The sequence below is a fragment of the Panthera pardus genome, unplaced genomic scaffold (assembly GCF_024362965.1).
Source record: "Panthera pardus isolate Hobbes unplaced genomic scaffold, ASM2436296v1 HiC_scaffold_3, whole genome shotgun sequence".
In the NCBI taxonomy this organism is placed as follows: domain Eukaryota; kingdom Metazoa; phylum Chordata; class Mammalia; order Carnivora; family Felidae; genus Panthera; species Panthera pardus.
The window spans coordinates 9,582,018-9,601,925 of NW_026526876.1; the positions used below are offsets into that span (position 1 = coordinate 9,582,018).

General features: G+C 53.4%; 1 protein-coding gene across 7 annotated transcripts in view; it reads left to right on the forward strand.

Annotated features, from left to right (window-relative positions):
* Positions 1-19,908, forward strand: part of MYH10 (myosin heavy chain 10) — a 129,895-nt gene that overhangs the window by 71,166 nt on the left and 38,821 nt on the right. For 4 of the 7 annotated variants that reach the window (XM_053892662.1, XM_053892663.1, XM_053892664.1 and 1 more), the window contains 6 exons: positions 2,247-2,420; positions 4,492-4,665; positions 4,905-5,019; positions 9,198-9,260; positions 18,264-18,457; positions 18,550-18,671. In XM_053892662.1, coding sequence (XP_053748637.1) covers positions 2,247-2,420; positions 4,492-4,665; positions 4,905-5,019; positions 9,198-9,260; positions 18,264-18,457; positions 18,550-18,671 — 842 coding nt within the window. The remainder of the gene's footprint in view (positions 1-2,246; positions 2,421-4,491; positions 4,666-4,904; positions 5,020-9,197; positions 9,261-18,263; positions 18,458-18,549; positions 18,672-19,908) is intronic. The other 3 variants (XM_053892665.1, XM_053892666.1, XM_053892668.1) reach the window with 1 other exon arrangement.

A 19,908-nucleotide genomic window follows, 5' to 3' on the forward strand; every position in this document is an offset into this window, starting at 1 on the left:
CTGAAGAATAAATTTAAGAAGAAACAGCATAGTTTACCGAAGGCAACCTCCCAGTGCTACTGTGAGAAACAGAACCACCTAGAAAACGTACCATGTTCTCAGGGAATTTCCACCTCATAAAGCAGCAGCTCTTCCCCAAGTTACTTCTCAAGCAAACATGTCCGTTCAAAACCTACCGATGGGAATTTTAAGGGTGGGGGGAGACTAGGCAACCTTCTTCTAAAACTAATTTGAAAGTTGAATTAATGGAAAATAAAGAACAGATCGTAAAATTCTGAAAAAGGAATGAAAAGGATATTAAAAGAAGTGAAACATTATGTAAAGTTAAACTGTACTTCAAGAAGTATGGTCTTGACCTATGAATATATGGACCATAGAAAAATGGAGAAGGTAAAAATGCAGGGTTGTGGTAGCGAGTGTTATTTGTGCTGGGGAAAGAATGGAAAAAACCTAAATGTCCACCATTAGGAAATTGGTTCAGGGAATTACAGTATATCCATACACTGGATATATTGGGTCCTGTACACCCAGTATGAAAAAGGAGCTGGCTTTATATCCTCCTGTGGAAAGACTCCAGGACAGATCAAGTTAAAAAAAAAAATCAAGGTAACACACACATGTGAGTGCACAGAACATCTCTGGAAGGATCACGAGAAGCAGGGGACAGTGGCTAACCATAGAACAAGTAGGTGACGTGAGTGAGACTTCTCATGTGGCTCTTTGCCCATTTTTTAAATTTATTTACCTTGAGAGAGAGAGAGAGAGCAGGGGAGGGGCAGAGAGAGGGAATCCCAAGCAGGCTCCACACCATCAGTGCGGAGCCCAACACGGGGCTTGAACCCAGGAACTGTGAAATCGTGACCTGAGCTGAAATGAAGAGTCAGAGGCTTACCCAACTGAGCCCCCCAGGCTCCCCTCTTCGTCCACTTTTAATTGTACACCACGCATTACCATTTTAAGTACTGATTATATGAAAACGTAGTTGTAGTTTAAATGTGGAAGACAAGTTAGGAACTCAATTTTTTTTAAAAAAAAAATGCCATCCCACATAGTTGCCCAAGCTGCATAAAGCAGTAGGGTCTCCTCATCCCACGGTAGAACAAAATCCATTTACCTAAACGCGAATACGCACAACCGGGCAGTCTGCAAATATTCCCGGGAAATAACGGTGCTGAGCAGGACGAACACCGCGTTCCTGCCCTCCAAGTGTGACCGCATTCTCAAGCAGTAGAACACCCCCACGGGGAGAGGATTGGAACAGCTTTTTCAGACTATAAATCTCCTTGGAGACGGAGTACACGTTCCCTAATTGAAGATCACTTTTCATAATGAGAGCAGTTATTTATGGACACGTGCTTCTCGCGAACAGCATGGAGGCTCAGGGGGAAAAGGTTGAGAACTTCTAGCACCTAAGGTGATTGTGCTTAAAAATTCTTCCTATCCACCCATCCATCCATCCTTCCCCTCGGCAGCATCATAGACAAACCGGCGAGTTCCCGAAGAAGGAGACAGCGGTGTCTAGAACGTGTGAGAAGACGATCCAGTTCCCGTCCTGACGTCTAATGAACGCGCGAGGTGGCGTCCCCGTCGGGTGTGCGGCTGTTGATTCGACGGTTCTGTGCGCTCCGTGCTCGCCACGAGGAGCGTGGTCCCCCTCCGTCACCACTGTGTTGACACTGGCAGAGGACAGACCCTTGTTTAAGAGGAGGGAACGCGCCGCCAGGCGGCTGGAGCCTCCCGCTCCCCGAGCACCCTCATCGGGCCTGGCCAAGGTCTCGTCCACCACCCCCCGAAGCCAAGAGGACCTAAGTTGCTCCAGAGCCTGTGGCTGAAGAGAAGAGCGGGAACAGGAGTCCGTCCACAAGGCTTCCGGACACTCGGCCCCGTGGCCTCTGACCTTCCCACGCCTCTTTGATTTTCTGCCTTTTCTCTTTCTCCCTGTCTCGCTTATCCCTTCGCTTCTGTTTGGTAACCATTCAGAATGGCACGGAGGTGTTTCCCACGTAGATGACGCGCTGAGCGCACAGAGTTTAGTGTTTCCCTGCTCTGCGCATTCCGGGAAGGTCCCCCGCGGCTGGTGCGGTGAGAGGCCGAGGCCCCTCCACTCAGGGCCCCTCCTCACACACAGCCCATGCTGCAGCTGGTCCCTGAGAACTTCCCGTGGCGGGTGTCGGTAGCGGCTGATCGGTGATTCCCGTTCTCTCTCTCCCCCTCCCTCCCCACATCCCACATCCCGCCCCGTGCAGCTGAACTCCTTCGAGCAGCTCTGCATCAACTACACCAACGAGAAGCTGCAGCAGCTCTTTAACCACACGATGTTCGTGCTGGAGCAGGAGGAGTACCAGCGCGAGGGCATCGAGTGGAGCTTCATCGACTTTGGCCTTGACCTGCAGCCCTGCATCGACCTCATCGAGAGACCCGTAAGGGCGCGCTCCGGCAGCGCGGCGGTCGTTCCCACAGCGTCGTCCCCGAGGGCACCTAGCCCACCTAAGGGGTCTTTTCTTAAGTAGGCTCCACGCCCAGTGTGGAGCTCGAATTTGCGACCCTGACATCAAGAGTCGCGTGCTCCACCGGCTGAGCTGCCCGGGCGCCCTCAGCCTAATTAGCTTTAAGATAATTTTCTCACATAAACGTCGTAGAAAAGAGATGCTTTGATGAAATACCTGTTTGAAAAGTAAGTAAGCAGCCAGGGAAGGCCCTTCCTCCGCCCTCTCGTGTGTGAGCCTGCCGCTTGCAGGCCCCCCTCCACCGTGCCCTCACCCCCTGCCTGGGCCACACAGGGCCGCCCAGGTCATCCGGGAGCAAGTCACGGCATTTAGACCCCTTGTTCCCATAACTAAAGCTCATCCTTGTGAGCACAAGGATGTTCTTATTTGGGCAGGGTTTTTCCTGATTTGACTCTTCCAGGGGTTTGGGGGTAGATGTACTTTTAATAGCAGTCCTAGCACGTAGCAGAGGTCCTTTTCTTCTGGTTTAGTGTTCCCGCAGAAATACACAAGACCACACGTAACTCGTGCGCTTATGGTCTCCCAACAGATGTCCGTGACTCGGCCGTGTGTTCTGTGTTTTCCCTGGCAGTCCGAAAGCTGTCTCCCAGACTTCCGGCTCTTTAGAAACCCCCGACCTAAAGGAGCAGTGATAACACAGAACTTGACATTGAGGGATGAAGTAGCAGAAGTAAAAAGGAGCCATAATCGTGGATATTCATAGTCGTGCTGTCACTGAGCCATTTAGAAAAGGTTAAATTACATTGGGGATCCTGTTTCAGAATTTAGCAGTGTTTTCACTGAAAGGGATTGAAACGTAAGAACTAGAGTACAAAGATGGATGTGTCCTCATTAATGCGGAACCTCAGAGTCGTCCGGTGAGTGGGGTACGTTCAGTCACCTACGGCTCTGAACCTTTGCTTCTGGAAGATTACCTGATCCTGCTTGCCTTCGATTCCAGTGTTCCTTTAGCTGCTCCAAACCCTCCGAGAGCCGCAAACTAGTGAGCCCTTGGTCGGGGCCCATTACAGGGTTCTCCCAGCTTCTACCTGCTGGCACTTTGTCCGGCCACCTTCCTCTGACCATGTGGTTACATGTTTCCCGTATGCTTTAATCTCTGTCACTTTTTAAGCAGTATTTGTACGGAGCCAGCTTTCCCGATAAACGTAGGAAAGCTGCTCCTGGATATGGATTCCCAAGGCTGATCACGTAGGCTCGCCCTAGACTTGCCGCATTTAGTCTCATGTCACTGACGTGTACTTGCGGTGTGGTGTGGCAGTGCGGGATGACCCAGCGGCGGCGACCTAGGCCAGCACGTTTGGAGTGTCTCATGTCCCTTTCCTGGGCCCTCCGCCTTCCTCCAGAAGGGAAGTCCGTGCACCGACTCTGGGCACTTTTTCTTGATTGAGACCTTCTCACGTGCCCTGAAATCCACCGTTTTGTGGGATACGGCTCAGTGGGTTTCGATGCTCACAGCATCGTACATCATCTCCACTGCCTGACTCCAACGCTGTCATCGTCCCAGAGACCCCAGGCCTCCCACAGTCCACTATCTGCCTTTGTTTCTGGGCCTTTCTTCAGTGAACCAGTTGAGTGAAATAAAGTAGCGACTCTTGCGTTGGTCAAATACATAAAGTGACTGGTAAATTATTTGTCCCCCTTTGATATTTTCCGCTTAATGCTTACTAGTCTTGCCGTTTGACCGGGCGCTAAGTGATACGTTTTATTTAACCGTCCCTTAAAGAGGAACTTAAATCAGTTAGGATGTGAGATGTCGGAAGCATTCCATCCAGTTGAGGTTCACTTTCGTTCTGTTTCTCTTCAGTTTTTTGTTTTGTTTTTTTTTTGAGACGGAGAGAATCCCTCCGCTACCTTCTGTCCTAGCAGTTTGGTTTCCATAGCTTCAGAAAAGTCTTCCTCATCCTGGAAACTAACCTGCCAAGTGCAGAGGGGCATCCTGGTGTTGAAAGTGAGTGACGGTGAACTTGTCCGTTCTCATTATCAGGCCAACCCCCCCGGCGTGCTGGCCCTTCTGGACGAAGAGTGCTGGTTCCCGAAGGCCACGGATAAGACCTTTGTCGAAAAACTAGTTCAAGAGCAAGGCTCCCACTCCAAGTTTCAGAAACCCCGGCAACTGAAAGACAAAGCAGACTTCTGCATCATCCACTACGCGGGGAAGGTACGGGCTGTGTAACGGTTAACGGTAGCTTGAGATTTCGCTGCATCTGATGGCGCTGGTGACAAACGTGCGGGTAGACGTTCGCAGACCCTAAACACCGTGTGCGTCACCACTGCGTGGCCCTCGAGACAACCCACCTTTCAGATTGTCCCCGAGAACGTTCTGGGTTAAGGCTGAAAGCGTTTCTTGTTTTGTGTGTGTGTCCGCGTTTCCCCCCTCGTGTGGCCCGCCACGGCCAGGTGGACTACAAGGCAGACGAGTGGCTGATGAAGAACATGGACCCGCTGAACGACAACGTGGCCACCCTCCTGCATCAGTCGTCGGACAGATTCGTGGCAGAGCTTTGGAAGGACGGTAAGAACACGCTTCCGCCTGGAGTTCAGCTTGTCCCGAAACTTTTCCAGGGAAGGCTCCTATATGGTCCTTTTACATTAGATCCGTGTACGTATATTTTACTTTAAAACTTGCTTTCCCTAGAGCAGGGCTGCCGCTACATCGGAATTTACCCTGGGAAACAGAACGTCTGCCTTCCTGGTCAGATGCTGTGGGAAGTGTGGAACATTCTAGGCACAGGGCCGGAAAGAACTGCACACGTGCCTCAGGCCACCCAGGGCCCAGTGTGGTTCCTATCCAGGGGTACTGGGGACGCAAAACCAGAAAGGCCCTGTACACTCACTCTGGGTCGCATACAGGTCCGTGAGCTGCGCCCCCCCCCACCCCAACACACACGCAGTAGCTGGTGAACAGTTCAAATGCCCTGCATAGAGAGTAGTTGTTTTTATTTCCGTCAGCCCTCCGAGATCTTGTATTTACATGAGCCTCGGGTGTCTCGTCATAGACTAGAAGGTGCTACGAGTACCAGGGAAACGAAACGTCCGCGTGTCCGTGCGCAGGGGGGGCCGGTGCTTTCCAGAGCTTTGCTCTCGCTGCTGCCTACATCCTGATTGTACCCCACGTCTTCACTCGGCCCCAGGCCCCGCGGGCCCTTCACCCTGGAACTGGCCCGAGGCCAGCCTCCTCAGGAGCCTGGCTCACCCCCACCTTCTCTGGAGTATCTCCAGACCTTGTCATCCAGCCCCCTCCTCGGAGATAGAAAGAAACCCAGGAAGCAAAAAAGAAGGGGCGAGGAGTATTGAGGCAGAAGGAACAGGAGAACGTGAGGAGGGAAGGATAGGAGCTCCGGTCTGGAGCGATCACGTCCGGCAGCTGCAGTGAGCGTGAGGGCCCCGCCGGCGTGGGCTGCTGCTCGGCACACGTGGGTCCCGGGAGAGATCGTGCGCCCGAGACCGGGCGAGAGGAGGGGCTTGGGGGGAGGTTAGGTGGTCTTGGTGCCTGTGGGGGAGAGTCTTGCACCAGATGCTGAGTGCTCCCGGTTAGCGCAGCGGCCTGGGCGGTCGAGGCCGCACCGAACAGACGAGGGGGCCCCGGGCCTGTCGCGAGGAGACGGTAGCACAGGACACGAGACTCCAGAGCCGGAGTGGACGGACCCCCTCCGAGCTCTGGTTGTCACGAGGCCCGCGAAGTCCCGCACTCGCAGGGGGTGATGTGCGAGGGACGCATCCCAGAGAGACGAGAGGAGTCGGGCCGCCCGTCCCCTTGGCGGAGACTGACCCGGGCACCGTGGCTGGGGGAGCAGAGCCACTGTGCCCTCCTGGCGCCCCCGTAAGAGCTCTGAGCACAGGAAACAGAGACAGATGCACCCAGACCACAGCTGTGACGGATGCCACGCGAATGGTAGGGAAGGAGTCTCTGGGCACGTTCGGTACAGGGAAGGGGTCCCTTTGGCATGTGCTGAGGCAGATTGTCACGGAGGAGTTGTCCTCGTCCTTGGAAGGGAACAGCGTGTTGAGTCACAAAAGCTGACACGAAGGGAGGCTCATGGCTGCAACCGGGCCACAGAGAAGCCTGACCTCCAGTCTCAGGAGGACTTGACTCCATTGGAGAAGTGGCTTCCATAGGTTTGTGAGCCAGGGGTGACAGCGTGGGGGTGAAAGCACGGAGGTGAAGAGGCAAATTGGCAGTGGTCTGTGGGTTGGGATGAAGGACCCTGGGGGCAGGGAGCTGAGTGTGAGGAGAAGAGCACAGAGGAAACCAGCATTTCTACCATTGAAGCCTCAAAAACTGATTTTCTCCATTTTGAATGAAGAGAGAAGGTGTTTAGGGAATAATGACCGTATAACAAAAGAAATTAGGTCCTGGGCGAACGTACTGGTCCTGATGTTGCAAACCACTTTTGACTCTTTATTTACTTCTTTATTGTAAACAATTTTAAAATTTATTTTAACATCTATTTATTTTTGGGAGAGAGAGAGGGAGACACAGAATCTGAAGCAGCTCCAGGCTCTGAGCCGTCAGCACAGAGCCCAGCGTGGGGCTCGAACCCACGAACTGCGAGAGCATGACCCGAGTTGAGTTGGATGCTTAACCAACTGAGCCACCCAGGCGCCCCCTTGACTCTCTTATTTTTTTAAATTTCTTCTTTTCATTATTATTTTTTGAGACACTGAGAATGAGTGGGGAAGGGCGGAGAGAGAATATCCCAAGCAGGCTCCACTGTCAGTGCAGAGCCCAGTGCAGAGCTCGATCCCACAACCCTAGGATCGTGATCTGAGCCAAAGCCCAGAGTTGAATGCTCAACATACTGAACCACCCAGGCGCCCCATTATTTAATTTCTTAACCAGAAATGATATCGTGGGAAACACCTGGCCCATTCATACAGGACTCCCTCCCACCACATGCTTACCGTGGTCGTCCGTGAGGTCCGTGTGGAGACGATGAGGGACGTGTCCCTGCCCCCAGAGCTTGTGACCTCGTGGGAGAGTCAGGATACACACAGATGCGGTAACAGGATGCGCGAGCCTCTGTCTTGGCTCCAGCTTCCTCCCTGGGCTTCCTCCATCCATCTTTCTCCTTTAGCTCTGCGCCTCGCCGTCCCCAGGTGGGGGAGCGTCGGGCAGTTGTGGGTCAGCGGTGTTAGGAGGGTAGGATCTGGCAGGGCCTGGACTGCAGGCGTCCACGCGTGTTCCGTAGCCCAGGTGGTGTGTCCGACAGGTAGGACCGTGTCTGGAGGGTCCTTACCTGCCTCTGTGTTCTCTGTCCATGGAGAAGTTAGGGTATTTAATTCCAGAAACACCAGCAGCCTTGCAGACTCTTCTGGCCCCGGCCCGAACCCCGTCCATCTGCACTCGGTCCGTGGCTCGGAACCCCCGGGAAGGTCAGGTGTGCCCCAAGCTTGATCTGGCCATGCTAGCATCTGCTCTGGAATAATCCCATGTGTTTGGTGTCCTGATGATGCTGCTGTTAGCATAAGTCGTGTTGTCCATCGGCTTAGATGGACGGCGATGTACTTTAATCTGAGCGACGGGATCGCAGAAGTCTCTCGCTGTCGGTGGTGAAGGGGAGCCGATCTTCCGGGTGAAGGTCAGGCAGGACGGCGGAACCGTGTTTGTCCGGTTCCGAGGTTTGCGTGTTTCGTACAAAAAGTCAGCACCAGGCACAGCGTTTGACGGGGGTTCTAGGGCAGAAAATTCACCAGTGCTCACTGTGGGTGTAGGGATCTCGGGAGAGGGGAGCTTTTCTGTAGGAAAAGAAAATAGCCCTGGAAAAAAACAAGTCCTTGTTTTTTCTCTTTTCGTAGCCACGTTAATGCAAAAGCAGACAATGAGCAGCCGACCATGAAAGCAAGATGTATGAGTCGAGCTTGCCTGTGAAGGCACAGTCCCTAGAGTATAGAATATTTTGGTTAAAATAGGCTTTTAGGCTTTTATGGAGTTCACTCAAGGCCAAACCAGGAGCAGTGTAAGATTTCTGACGGCAGCCCTGCCCTAGAGATTCCTAGCGCCCTCCTTTTTGCTAAAAGATGTTTCGGGATTTCTGTACCAGCTGCACGCGACTTCTTGCCACTCCTTGGGGCTTGTATCCAGAAATTTAAAAAGCTAATGATTGCATTTTCATGTAAATGTGCCTCCTGGGGTATTTTCCGTGAGTAATGGGTATGATCCAGAAGTATCACCTTATGATTTGAAGTTCTTTTAACGTTTTGCTACAACAGATCTTGAATTTTGTTTTCCTTAGTAACTATTGCTAATTTGTATTTGAAGCCAATATGTTTCCAAAATCTGCATTGGAAGTCAAATTACGCGGCGGTGTGCATCTTTGACTGTAAAAGCCGCTTAACGTGTACACTTAGCAGAGTGCTCGAACTTCCGCAGTCTCGTCCCGATTTGCTAACTGCAAGATAATTTTATGAACAATTCCAGTACTGCCTTGTTTCTTTTAAATTTCATCCCGCGTTTACATAATCCCGTAATGCTGATACGATCTGTTGCTGACCCTCGGGCGTGGGGACGTTTGGAAGATTACTTAGTAGAGAACTTTGTCCAGAAGTGCAAATTCTCTGGGCAGTAATGTCACAGGGGCCGTGTTGTAGCCCGATTTCAAAGTTGACTTGTGATGTCAAATGTCTCTCACACTAACTGAAGTATTTGTGTATCTGCTCTTCTGTTCTGTTTTTGCTGTTTCTCTGCTTTAGAGATTCAGAATATTCAGAGAGCTTCTTTCTATGACAGTGTTTCTGGTCTTCATGAGCCACCAGGTGAATGTATAAAGCCTGTAGGTCTTCTCAACAGAAGGGTTTTAAGTCCACAGGAAGAACTCTCGGGGGTGGGGGGGGCCTGGTGGGAGGGGGGCGGGGAGGGCAGGGTAGACGTGGGCGTGGGGCTGGTTTCTGGGTTTCTGTTTCTGTTTTGCTCATAGACCTGCATGAACCTTTCATTTCATGCTCATTTTTATTATACTTCAAGGCAGCTGTTTGAGTGCACAAACGATACAATTGCTACCGCATACACATTGCTTCTGACTTTACGCATAGCACTTCCAGCCCTGCACGGTAAAAGGTACGTCCCTACCTTTTCCAGTAGTGCCGTTTTGATACACAGTCCTCCAGGGGAATGCTGGGAGCCAGCAGTGTCTCCCCCGTCTCTGAGCCACCTCTGCACCTGGGATTCCAGAAAGGGATTGTTTCTCTTCCTAAGCCACGAACTTCCGGAGAACAGATAATTACACCTTCCTCCCACGTGCTGGTCTCAGCATTATACCTTCTGTTTGGAATTTATGTACCTGTATAGTTGCCTGGCTTTTCCGTTGGAACTGGAGACCGTGGAACCATCCACGAGGCCCGACGGCGCAACTGAGACCAAGATGGAGTGCGGTGTTGGGTCGAATTTGCACCTGGAACCCAAAATTGAGCTCCAGACAGCTGAGCCTTGTGGTCTGAACCCTCGGCCCTGGTTTCAAATACAGCCTAGCCACGGCTGGAGGCCCTCCAAAAGCCCTGCCCGGAAGGAGTATCCCCAGCCTGGTGATCACACAGTGAAATTGTCAAGTAGTGAAATCCCAAGATAGTCAGGTTCATCTCTCACAGTTTCCGTTAGTGATTCTTGAAGCGTGTTAATGCTGAGACCTGCATGCATGTCGAAAGTTTTTTAAAACTCAGTTCAAGGAGCATGCCCATCTTTACCCAGGTCACGATCCGCACCATCAGCTCTGGGTCGCATCCGGTGAAGGAAGTGTGTGGGGAGCGCTGGGTGCCGGGGTGGGGGCCGGACTGTACCCGAGCCGGAATGCGCCCTCCACGGGAGAGTCCAGAGGAAGACACTGTCTGATGCGGTCCCCCTTGGCCTCGGGGAGTCCTGCCCGAGTCCAGGACATGGGGCGAGGGAGACAGAAGTGGGAGGTAGTTTTGAGCTAACGGGCTGAAAGGTTAGTGCTTGATCTTTCGGACTTTGCCCCAGCATCGAGGGCCCTCTTGAAATTCCTCCCCCCCAACTCTTCTGGATTCTTGATCGCTTTAGAGAGTTCCAGACTGAGCTCTTTGAGAGCAGGGACCGTGCTGGTCCGCACACGGTCAGTAAGTTGTGGGGTGAGCGACTGAAAGGGGACGGGGCGGGTCTCCCCTCGCTGGCAGCACAGATGATCTTCTTGTAGGACCCTGATCTTCATGATGTGCGGACCAGGTGCGTTTCCGTGCCAGCAGCGCCCCGTACAGAGCCACTCCTAGGTGACCTCACACTGGCAGGGAGCGAGCTCGTTCACCTCCCCGTGGTTGGGTTAGTCGGCAGAACCAAGGGTCAGGGTTCTCCATCTCTCCCTGTCCTTACAGGGCCTTCCGTCCGTGCACCGTGGCTAACTCTGGTCTCGGCAGCCGTGCGTGGTGTTTCTGCAGCAAAATGTCTTTCTCCCCGATAAGTGTTACGGGTTCCAACCCCAAGGAGGTTTTGAGTGAAAACGTGGGGCTTTAGTGTTTCCAGTGACTTCTCAGAAGAACGGATGCAGCAGTTTCTAGGCTTCCGGGTGTCTCTGGCGTGCTAACACACAGCGCGTACCCTCATGGTGAGAGAACACAGAGCTAGGGAGGACGTGCGCATCCAAGGGCCCCGGAGTGTTAGGGAAGCAGCACGGAGAATCCATGCAGGTTCTGGGGTTCAAGGGGAGAGGCTGGGGTAGAGAAGGGCTTCCAGAAGCATCAGAGGAGGAGCAGAGTTCCCAGAGGCTAAATAGAGAGTCTGCTGTAATCCAGAGGACAGTTTTCTTCCAAATCTGCTTTGACAGTCTTGACCTTGTGAGATACACCAGCAGCGAGCCAGCTACGGGGGACTGTAACCTCAAGTTCTAGGCAGCGTGTCTGGACTCCCAGGGGGCGGACGGCAGGCTGTGTGTCTGCCGAAGGGCGGTGCGTGGCCCCCCGCCCGTGACCCCGGCTCTGTGCCTTCCGTGTCCTTCTGACCACCATGAGCACCAGGTGGCCACTGACAGCTCTGGAAGGCTGGGCTCCACCAGAGAAAGCGTGAGAAGTGCAAGGAGCAAGTTCTAACTGTTGCTAGAGGACCCTCCCTCTACGCGCCCCCCCCCCCCCCCCAGTCCTGTCTTCATAGAAGCCCGCTTGAACTCGGTGGCCACCGTTGGCTTGGACAGATTCACCCAGGGGAGGCTGGCCAGTGCTGCGGGAGGGCTTCGGGTCCGTCACAGGCCCGTGGGGGTCTCCCTCCATCTTCTCAGAGCCACCGAAATCTTCCTTCCTTGTTGTTGTAACTAAGGGGGAAACTTTTCCCTTAGCCAGGCCTCCAACCGAGATGACGATGTTCTGGCTTCAGAAACGCTGAATGGGTTTTGCTTTGGTCCCGGAAGTTCCATGTGGACGCGAGCATCGTGTCTGGTAGATGGTAGTTGTTTAATCTTCTTGTAACTTTTATCCACCAGTCATAATCTCTGTGTTTAGTGCTGTTTTAGGACCTGTGGGTTGGGGCCTGTGGGTCGTGGAGGGAGGTGTTTTGTTGTGCAGAATAGTCTTGTCCTGTTTTGTTTTGTTTTTATCTTGAGTCTTTTTTTTTTTTTTTTTTTTAAGTTTATTTATTTGGAGAGAAAGAGAAAGTGCAAGCAGGGGAGGGGCAGGGAGAGAGGGAAAGAGAATTCCTAGCAGGCTCCAAACTGTCAGCACAGAGCCCAATGCGGGGCTCAAACCCACCAACCATGAGATCATGACCTGAGGGCGCCCCTTGTCTTGAGTCCTCACAAGAGCTGGGAGCTCCAGGAGAAGCCGCTTGTGACCCTTGGCTCTACCAGGGTTATCGCGAGTGTCACGCGTGAGGGTCTGTGAGCCTGCATCTGGCCGCACCCGTGTTGCTGCCGCTGTAATTACGAAACCCGGAAGATCAGTGTATGTCTAGGTCCTCGGCAGTTACCTAACGCACGTCCCCTTTCTTCACCGAGCACCAGGGCCCAGCCGAGGGCAGGGGGACCGTGCGCCCAGCGAGCCCGTCAAGGTGAGAGGGGAGCAGGTGTGCGGGAGAGGCTGTAGACAGGAGGGGGTCCCCATCTGCCCAGACCACTCCAGGCCCTGCCGGGGCAGTGAGCCGCAGTCCCCTGGAGGAGGAAGACCCAAGGATCGCATGCTCCCTGTCCACCTGTGGACTTCCTGGAATTTTTCTAAAAATCTCCAGACGCTCTAGAACAATGAACAGATTGGTTCCACCACCCAGTAGCGGAACCAGCACTAATGTGTCGTTACCACGTGATGGAGGTACGTGGAGACACCTTTCGATGTTAAAGATTGTTTCTGGGAATTCACGGCTGTTGAATATTTGTTTCCGAGTCTGCTCTTAACTGTCGGCAACGTTTTAGTGCGCGTTAGAGTAGGATTGTCTTGATTTGTTCCGATGAGTGTTGGGACCGTGCCGCGTGCCTAATACGGGGCTGGGTCTCCGACACCTTTCGTAGGTACACTGGATACAGTTCTCATTCATCGTCTGGCTACCGATGTGAACGTTAAAACAAGTTCCTCCCCCCGTTTTGGTTCCTGCAAGTGCGTTTCCAAAGAACTGACTCAAATACAGAAGTTAAATTTAGTAGCACCCGTATTTTGCCCCACGCAGATGCGAGGGATGTGAGAATCTCTTAGACCTCTCGTGTCCTGAGATCATCCCCTGGAAGAGCGGGTCAAGCATTCTGGCACCAAATGGTACAGTTGTTACTTTTCAAAAAAAACTGCCGATGGCAGTTTTAAGAGATCGATGATTATAAATTCCATTTTTGTGCTTTCAGATTCTAAGTGTGCCCTCACGGACGGTGGGGCTGCAGGCCCCCCCCTGACTTCTCACCGTCCACATACGTTTGTATGGACGAACAAATTAAACATTAGGGTAAAATAGTTCGAGGTCCTTTCAGGGTCGTGGGCGACCAGATACTGTGAGACGCCCACCAGCGAGCGGCCCCACGCTCTGCCGACACCGCGGACCGAGGCCGGTGGCAGGGATCAGCAGCCATAACGGGCCTCGTCTCAAGTTGCTGAGAAGCTCATGTGTGCATTTTCTGCCTTTCTCTGGCGCCTGCCTTTACCGTTTTAGACGAGAACATAGTCTTTTTATTTTTTTTTTAATTTTTTTTTTTTAACGTTTATTTATTTTTTTTGAGACAGAGAGAGACAGAGCATGAACGGGGGAGGGTCAGAGAGAGAGGGAGACACAGAATGTGAAACAGGCTCCAGGCTCTGAGCAGTCAGCACAGAGCCCGACGCGGGGCTCGAACCCACAGACCGCGAGATCGTGACCTGAGCCAAAGTCGGACGCCCAACCGACTGAGCCACCCAGGCGCCCCCAACATAGTCTTTTTAAATAGAGGTCTTTCTAGGCCTTGATTTGGAAGTGAAACCCTGTGTTACTAGTGTGGCCCTGACCATTGAATGAAGTTCCCCAAGTGTCTCTTGTCCCCTCGAGATCATTTTGCTCACTTAAAACCTCACTCTCAGTTTAAGTTTTTGAATTAAAAGACAGGTAAACTGAAAGTCCAAAGCATCAATGTTTTAAAAATTCTGAACGTTTAGCTTTGGGTTACCTTTACTAATACCAAATTTGAAAACTCAGGTTCATGAAAATGATGTTGTTTGTTTTTAGTTTAAAAAGCAGCCCCCACCCAGAACTGCGTGCTTAGACACCAGCATGACATCGTGTTGAACAGCTGCCCTTATAGGTCAGAGAATTGGCGGGACCGGTGCGGCCGAATCCCCGCAAAGTATTGCTCACACTTGGCTCGCCGCCTCTTTCGTTGTGGGCGTGACCCGTCCTTGCGGGTAACTGTATCACTCACTGAGGGGGTGTTTGCTACATAGTTTATTACACAGTTGCCAGGCACCGTTTTCAGGCCAACACGGGTCGGAGCGATGGGGGGGTGGGGGGGAGCAGAGGAAATCGTCTGAGCTGGTGGTCACAGGGTCCAGAGACACCAGGCAGTGGCTCTGAGGGTCCTGCACGTGTGCCAGATGCTGGGGAGATGTGCCCAGGGGCGCTCTGCACTCTGGGAAGAGACCCAGAATAGAGGTAACATTGTCCCAGGATCTGGCCTAGACGATCTGAAGCCTAGAGGAGGGGCTGGCCCACCGAGTGTGGAGGCAGGGTGGACACCGGGACCTAAGAAGAGGTAGTTAGGTGAAGAAGTGAAGACTTATTTTTTTAACGTTTTATTTGCTTCTGAGAGAGAGCCAGAGTACGAGCAGGTGGGACGGAGAGAGGGGAACAGGGGATCTGAAGCAGGCCCCAGGTTCCGAGCTGACAGCACAGAGCCCGATATGAGGCTTGTGAGGCTTGAACTCACAAGATCATGACCTGAGCCCAAGTCGGACGCTTAACCGAATGAGCCACCCAGACGCCCCAGGAGTGAGGATTTTAAACGCCAAGAGGTGTTTGCCAGGATGGCTGGAAGAGGGCCGGCTTTCCGGGCGGACAGGAAAGGGCAGGGACCTGAGGGCCTTGTGTCTTTGACGAGGTGCACCTGTTCTGTAGTTGGAGCTTCAGTGGGCGGGAGGGCCAGAGGCCCCTTCATTGGCGCTGGAATGTTCTCCAGGCACCTCCTGCTTCTCTGAGGTCGGTCACGTCTACAGGGGAGGCAGCCGAGACTTGCAGCAGTCAGGGGAGTGGACTCCGTCCGGGTCACACAGCTCGCGAGTGGCAGGAGTTTCCGACTCGGGCCTGAGTTCTGCGTCACCGGCTATACTCCTGGGCTGAGGGATCTGGACCACGGCCTACAAGCTGCAGGAGAAATGGAACAGTCTGAAGTATAGGAACAAGGAACTTGTTGAGTAGGGTCTTTCAGAAACACCCATTAACCCCCACCCCGGGACCACGGGCCAGTGTGGGAGGAACACTGGGGGTGGGGGGTGGGTGGCAGAGGGAGGCCGCAACCGGCAGGAGGTTACTGCAGAATCCAGGTGAGGGCGCCCTGGGTGCCCAAACTGAGCCACGGAGCAGGGGGCCACGCGGAAGACGTGTCCACATTTGGCTTGACCGGTTTCGGTGAGCGGCTGGTGTGAGGACAGTCGAGGTGACTCCTGGTCTCTGGCCTCGGTAGCTGGCGGTCCCTTCTGCACGGGAGGCACAGGAGGAGGGATGGGGGTAGATGGAGGGCGTGGCCAAGAACCTGCTCCACTGTGGGATTTTGATTCCTCCCACTTCTGGCTTCTTCTCATCTTCCTGTCTGGTTCTTCCTGTCTCCCCATCTTGGCCCCAGGCCCTCGTCCTGGGCATTCGCCCTGGGGTGGCCCATCCGGTCCCGTAACCGCTCCCATTTCCCTCTGTCTAGCACAGACCACCATGGCCGGGTGTCCGCTGGCGTCTCGTCTCGGGTGCCCCAGGGTTACGGAGTTCGGAGCCTGTGCCCCCACTCACAAAAACCCCTTCTCCCCATCCTCCGGGGGCACCATCAGCCCCTCGGCTGCTCAAGCCAAAGTCCCAGGACTTGTTCTTCCGGTCTCTCTGCCATACTTTCCACATCGGCTTGATGGTTAGAGCAAGTCAGTTCTGCCACCAGAACGTCTCGAGTCTCCCTTCTCGCTCCCTCCCCTCTGTAATCGCTGGTTCAGCTGCCATCATCCTGCTCGGGACCTGGACGGGCACCGCGTCACCTCTGGTGACCCCTCCCCAGCTCCTTCTGTGTGTGGCCACCGGCAGGGGGCGCCCCAAATCTCTCTGCCCGTAACGCTTCCTTGGCACGAGCTTCTTTCACACCTGCTGCCCCTGGGCCCTCACACATGCTGTTCCCACTGCCTGGAATCGTCTGCTCTCCACTGGCTCATTCTTACCCTCCGGGCACGAAATAGAACTGCTTCTGAGAGATCTCTAACCACCCGTCTCCCTTATAGCACCTTGCTCTTTCTTTTCAATGCTTTTCTCACTGGTGGTAACTGTAAATGTACTTAACCTTTGCTTCATCTAGTCGCTAACCTATGCGTCAAGCCTGCGACAGGCCAGACTTCTGCTAGGTATGAGGGATGCGGTGTTAACGAGAGCGTGTGGGAGGCAGAGGCACCTCTGTGACTTTCGAGTGGAGAGGAGTGACACATGTTCGGTGACTGGTGCCGGGTAGTCAGGTAAAGCTAGTTCAAGTCGCAAGGGAGGTCACCCAGGACGAGAGCGTGCCTTGAGAAAAGCAGGTGGAGCAGTGTGTGCCTCTATTTGTAGACCGCCTTGTTCTGAAAGGGTGTCCGAGGTGAGTGGAGTTTGGGCCCCAGTGGGTGCCGTGGCACTCAGGACGAGAAAAGAAGTCAGCGGGACCGGAGTAGCCGTAGAGGTAGGTGGAGGCCCGGAGGAGGCGGTGTGCAGAGAAGCCGGGGTGGAGAGGGCCGTCAGAGGCCGCCGTGATGGCCCCCGGCAGATGGACCAAGGTCAAGGGCAGGTAGACGCTGCTGGCGCTTGGCCCGTTGTTGCCCGAGCAGCGTCGGGCAGGGGAGGCGGGTGGGCCGGAAGCCAGCCCGCTGCCCAGGGAGCGGGCGGTTGGTGGAGAGCACGACGTGAGGTGTGGCCGGCGTGAACTACTCTAGAAAGAAGCGTGGCTCTGAGGAGACAGGTGGGTGGACACGACGGGGTCAGAGGAAGTTCACGGTTCCGTGGCGCGTGCCGGGCTGGGGCTGGGCACCGTTTTCCGCTGGAACAAGTGAGGAGGGACAGGTTGGAGGCACAGGAAAGAGAGGGGGTAGTGGACAGACTTTGGGGCACAGGCGGGCGTGGCTTTGACCCCAGCCTCCGAGTGTGGTGGCTCTGCTTTGAAGACATCGTAGGGCAGTGCGCACGTAGGCTGCAGGTGAATCGGGTTTTGTCCGGCCTTTACCAGCTGCGGTTGAAGGCCTGCATGGTAGGAACCTTACCTCCCGGGTCACGGTGTCCTGGCCATAAAAGCCTCACTGGACGCGGGGCCTCGAGTGGGGTCTTGCTCACAAAGCCCCCTCCCTGAGCACCAGGTCTGGGGAGCAACCAGCAGGAGCGGAGGGGCCGTCAGGAATGAAAGGGCATTCCTGGGGGGCTCGGTGGGTGTTGTCCATGCTCTTAAGACGTTCCAGAAACACGTCTGACTTACTTAACAGTTGCTTTAAACGAGAGCACTTCACGTGCCGGAAGTTCTGGCAGCCGCCAGAGCAAACCTTCTGGAAGTTTCACCATCGCTGCCCTCAGCTGAGGCTCTGCTTCCTGTCCGGCTCCTTCCCGCCCAGCCTTCTCCTCCCTTTTCAAAAGCACGCTCGTGCCTGGAGGACAGAGCTGGAGCTCGCTCGCTCCTGACCCCCCCGGGTTGACGTAACCCGGCCAACCACTTCAGTGATTTTGACTGAGAAGCGGGACTCTGGTCCCCGACCCTGGGCGCCACCGTCACCGATGTGCTCTGAGCCCGGGTACATCTTCGTAAGCCGCTTCCCAGTAGACACGTCACAGCATCGGCTTGTGTATCAATAATGCCAGCAGCGATCTCGCATTTCCCAAGCGATGGCGGGTGTGACAGGCAAGATGTCCCACAGACCGCGCATTCCTGACGCCAGCGCAGCGGGAGGCATCTGCTGGGATGTGGTACGGGGCTGTCCGAGCACTGAGTTCCCTGCCATGGGAGTGTGTGGCTGTTAGTTCCACGGCTTGTGCGGTGTCTAAATACGCTGACTGCCTTACCTCTCCGGCATCTCCTCATCTGTCCCCACAAAGCTTGTGCTGCTGCACTATCACTGTGTCTTTTCTCGCCCCGCGAAAGAGGTCGCCGGGCTCATTTTCCTCTTCTCTTTTCTCTTCACCAGTGGACCGCATTGTGGGTCTGGATCAAGTTACTGGCATGACGGAGACCGCTTTTGGCTCTGCCTACAAAACCAAGAAGGGCATGTTCCGTACCGTGGGGCAGCTCTACAAGGAGTCCCTCACCAAGCTGATGGCGACGCTCCGAAACACCAACCCCAACTTTGTCCGCTGCATCATCCCGAATCACGAGAAGCGGGTGCGTGTTACGCGGAAGACGGGCCGGGGTTCAGAATCGCCCTGGGTCAGGTTACGGAGATGGAAGGGTGAACGTCTCGTTTGCTTGATTAGGCTGGAAAACTGGATCCGCATCTGGTTCTGGACCAGCTTCGCTGCAACGGAGTCCTGGAGGGAATCCGGATCTGTCGCCAGGGCTTCCCCAACCGGATAGTTTTCCAGGAGTTCAGACAGAGGTACGGCAATACCTTTTTCCCAGGACGTATCACGGTGCATCTTGATGTGCTTTGGAACAGTGATAGCACAAAAAACATTTCCCGGTCACTTGTGTAGTTGCAGTTTGATTTTCATACAGGAAAGGGATAATCCATTATTACCTTTATTATTGCCCGAGAACGTTGAGTGCCTTCTCTGTAGCGCTGACATGCCGGCAGGTGCCACGGGTGCTCGGAAGGCTAGTTCCTGGCCGTGCGAGAGAAATATCCGAGGCTGGGGATTGACCTTGCACTTGTACACATAGCTCTGCCCAAGACGTACACATAATTCCTTTTTAACTGGGTTTTTAAAATACATGAGTAAGGAGTGCCTGGGTGGCTCAGTCATTTGAGCGTCTGACATTAACTCAAGCCATGATCTCATGGTTCATGGGTTCAAGCCCTGCATCGGGCTCCATGCTGACAGCTCAGAGCCTGGAGCCTGCTTCGGAGTCTGTGTCTCTCTCTCTCTCTGCCCCTCCCCTGCTCACACTCTGTCTCTCTCTCAGAAATAAACATTTAAAAAAATATATAAAATAAAAAAATAAATAAACGAGTAACATATGTTCCTTTTAGGAAAACTTGAAAATACAAGAGAACTAAAAAGGTAAATAAAAATCACCCAGGAGTGACTCTTGAAAACATTTTGGGATATTTCTTTCCATCTTCTCTCGATGACTGTATCTGCATAGGCGTGTTTATGTGTAAACGTATGTGTATTTTTTCCACCAGGTACTCACATGTAGACTTAGTCTTTTTATCGGTAATGTGGAGTAGGGAATAGGATAGATTAGAAAAGGATTACAAACAACAAAAGGCAGGAGATAACAGAAGTGGATGCAGTCGAAACGAATGAAAACGTGAGAAATAGTTAAATTGTGGACTTAGGTCATTGGCTTTTTCCAGGAGAAAACCTGGAAGTCGGAGTTTCGATTATGGCAGCCTTGGCCGTTCCATAACCGACGAGGCTGCAGGTCAAAGAAGGGCGCTTTCTGCTGCCATTGCAGATGGAATCCAGCTGAGAAACTATTCTAACCTTTATGGGTTTGGGGGAGACCTTTCTGTGGCCCCAGCTGTATGATAAACACTGGGTAGAATTTTACTTCTTGTTGACAGAAGAAAGTGCCACGCTGGCATCCAGAATACAAAGCTGATGGAGATAGCCGGGATTCGTCCTTTGATACGAGCAACGTCTTTTTGGTAAAATTCACTTTTATTG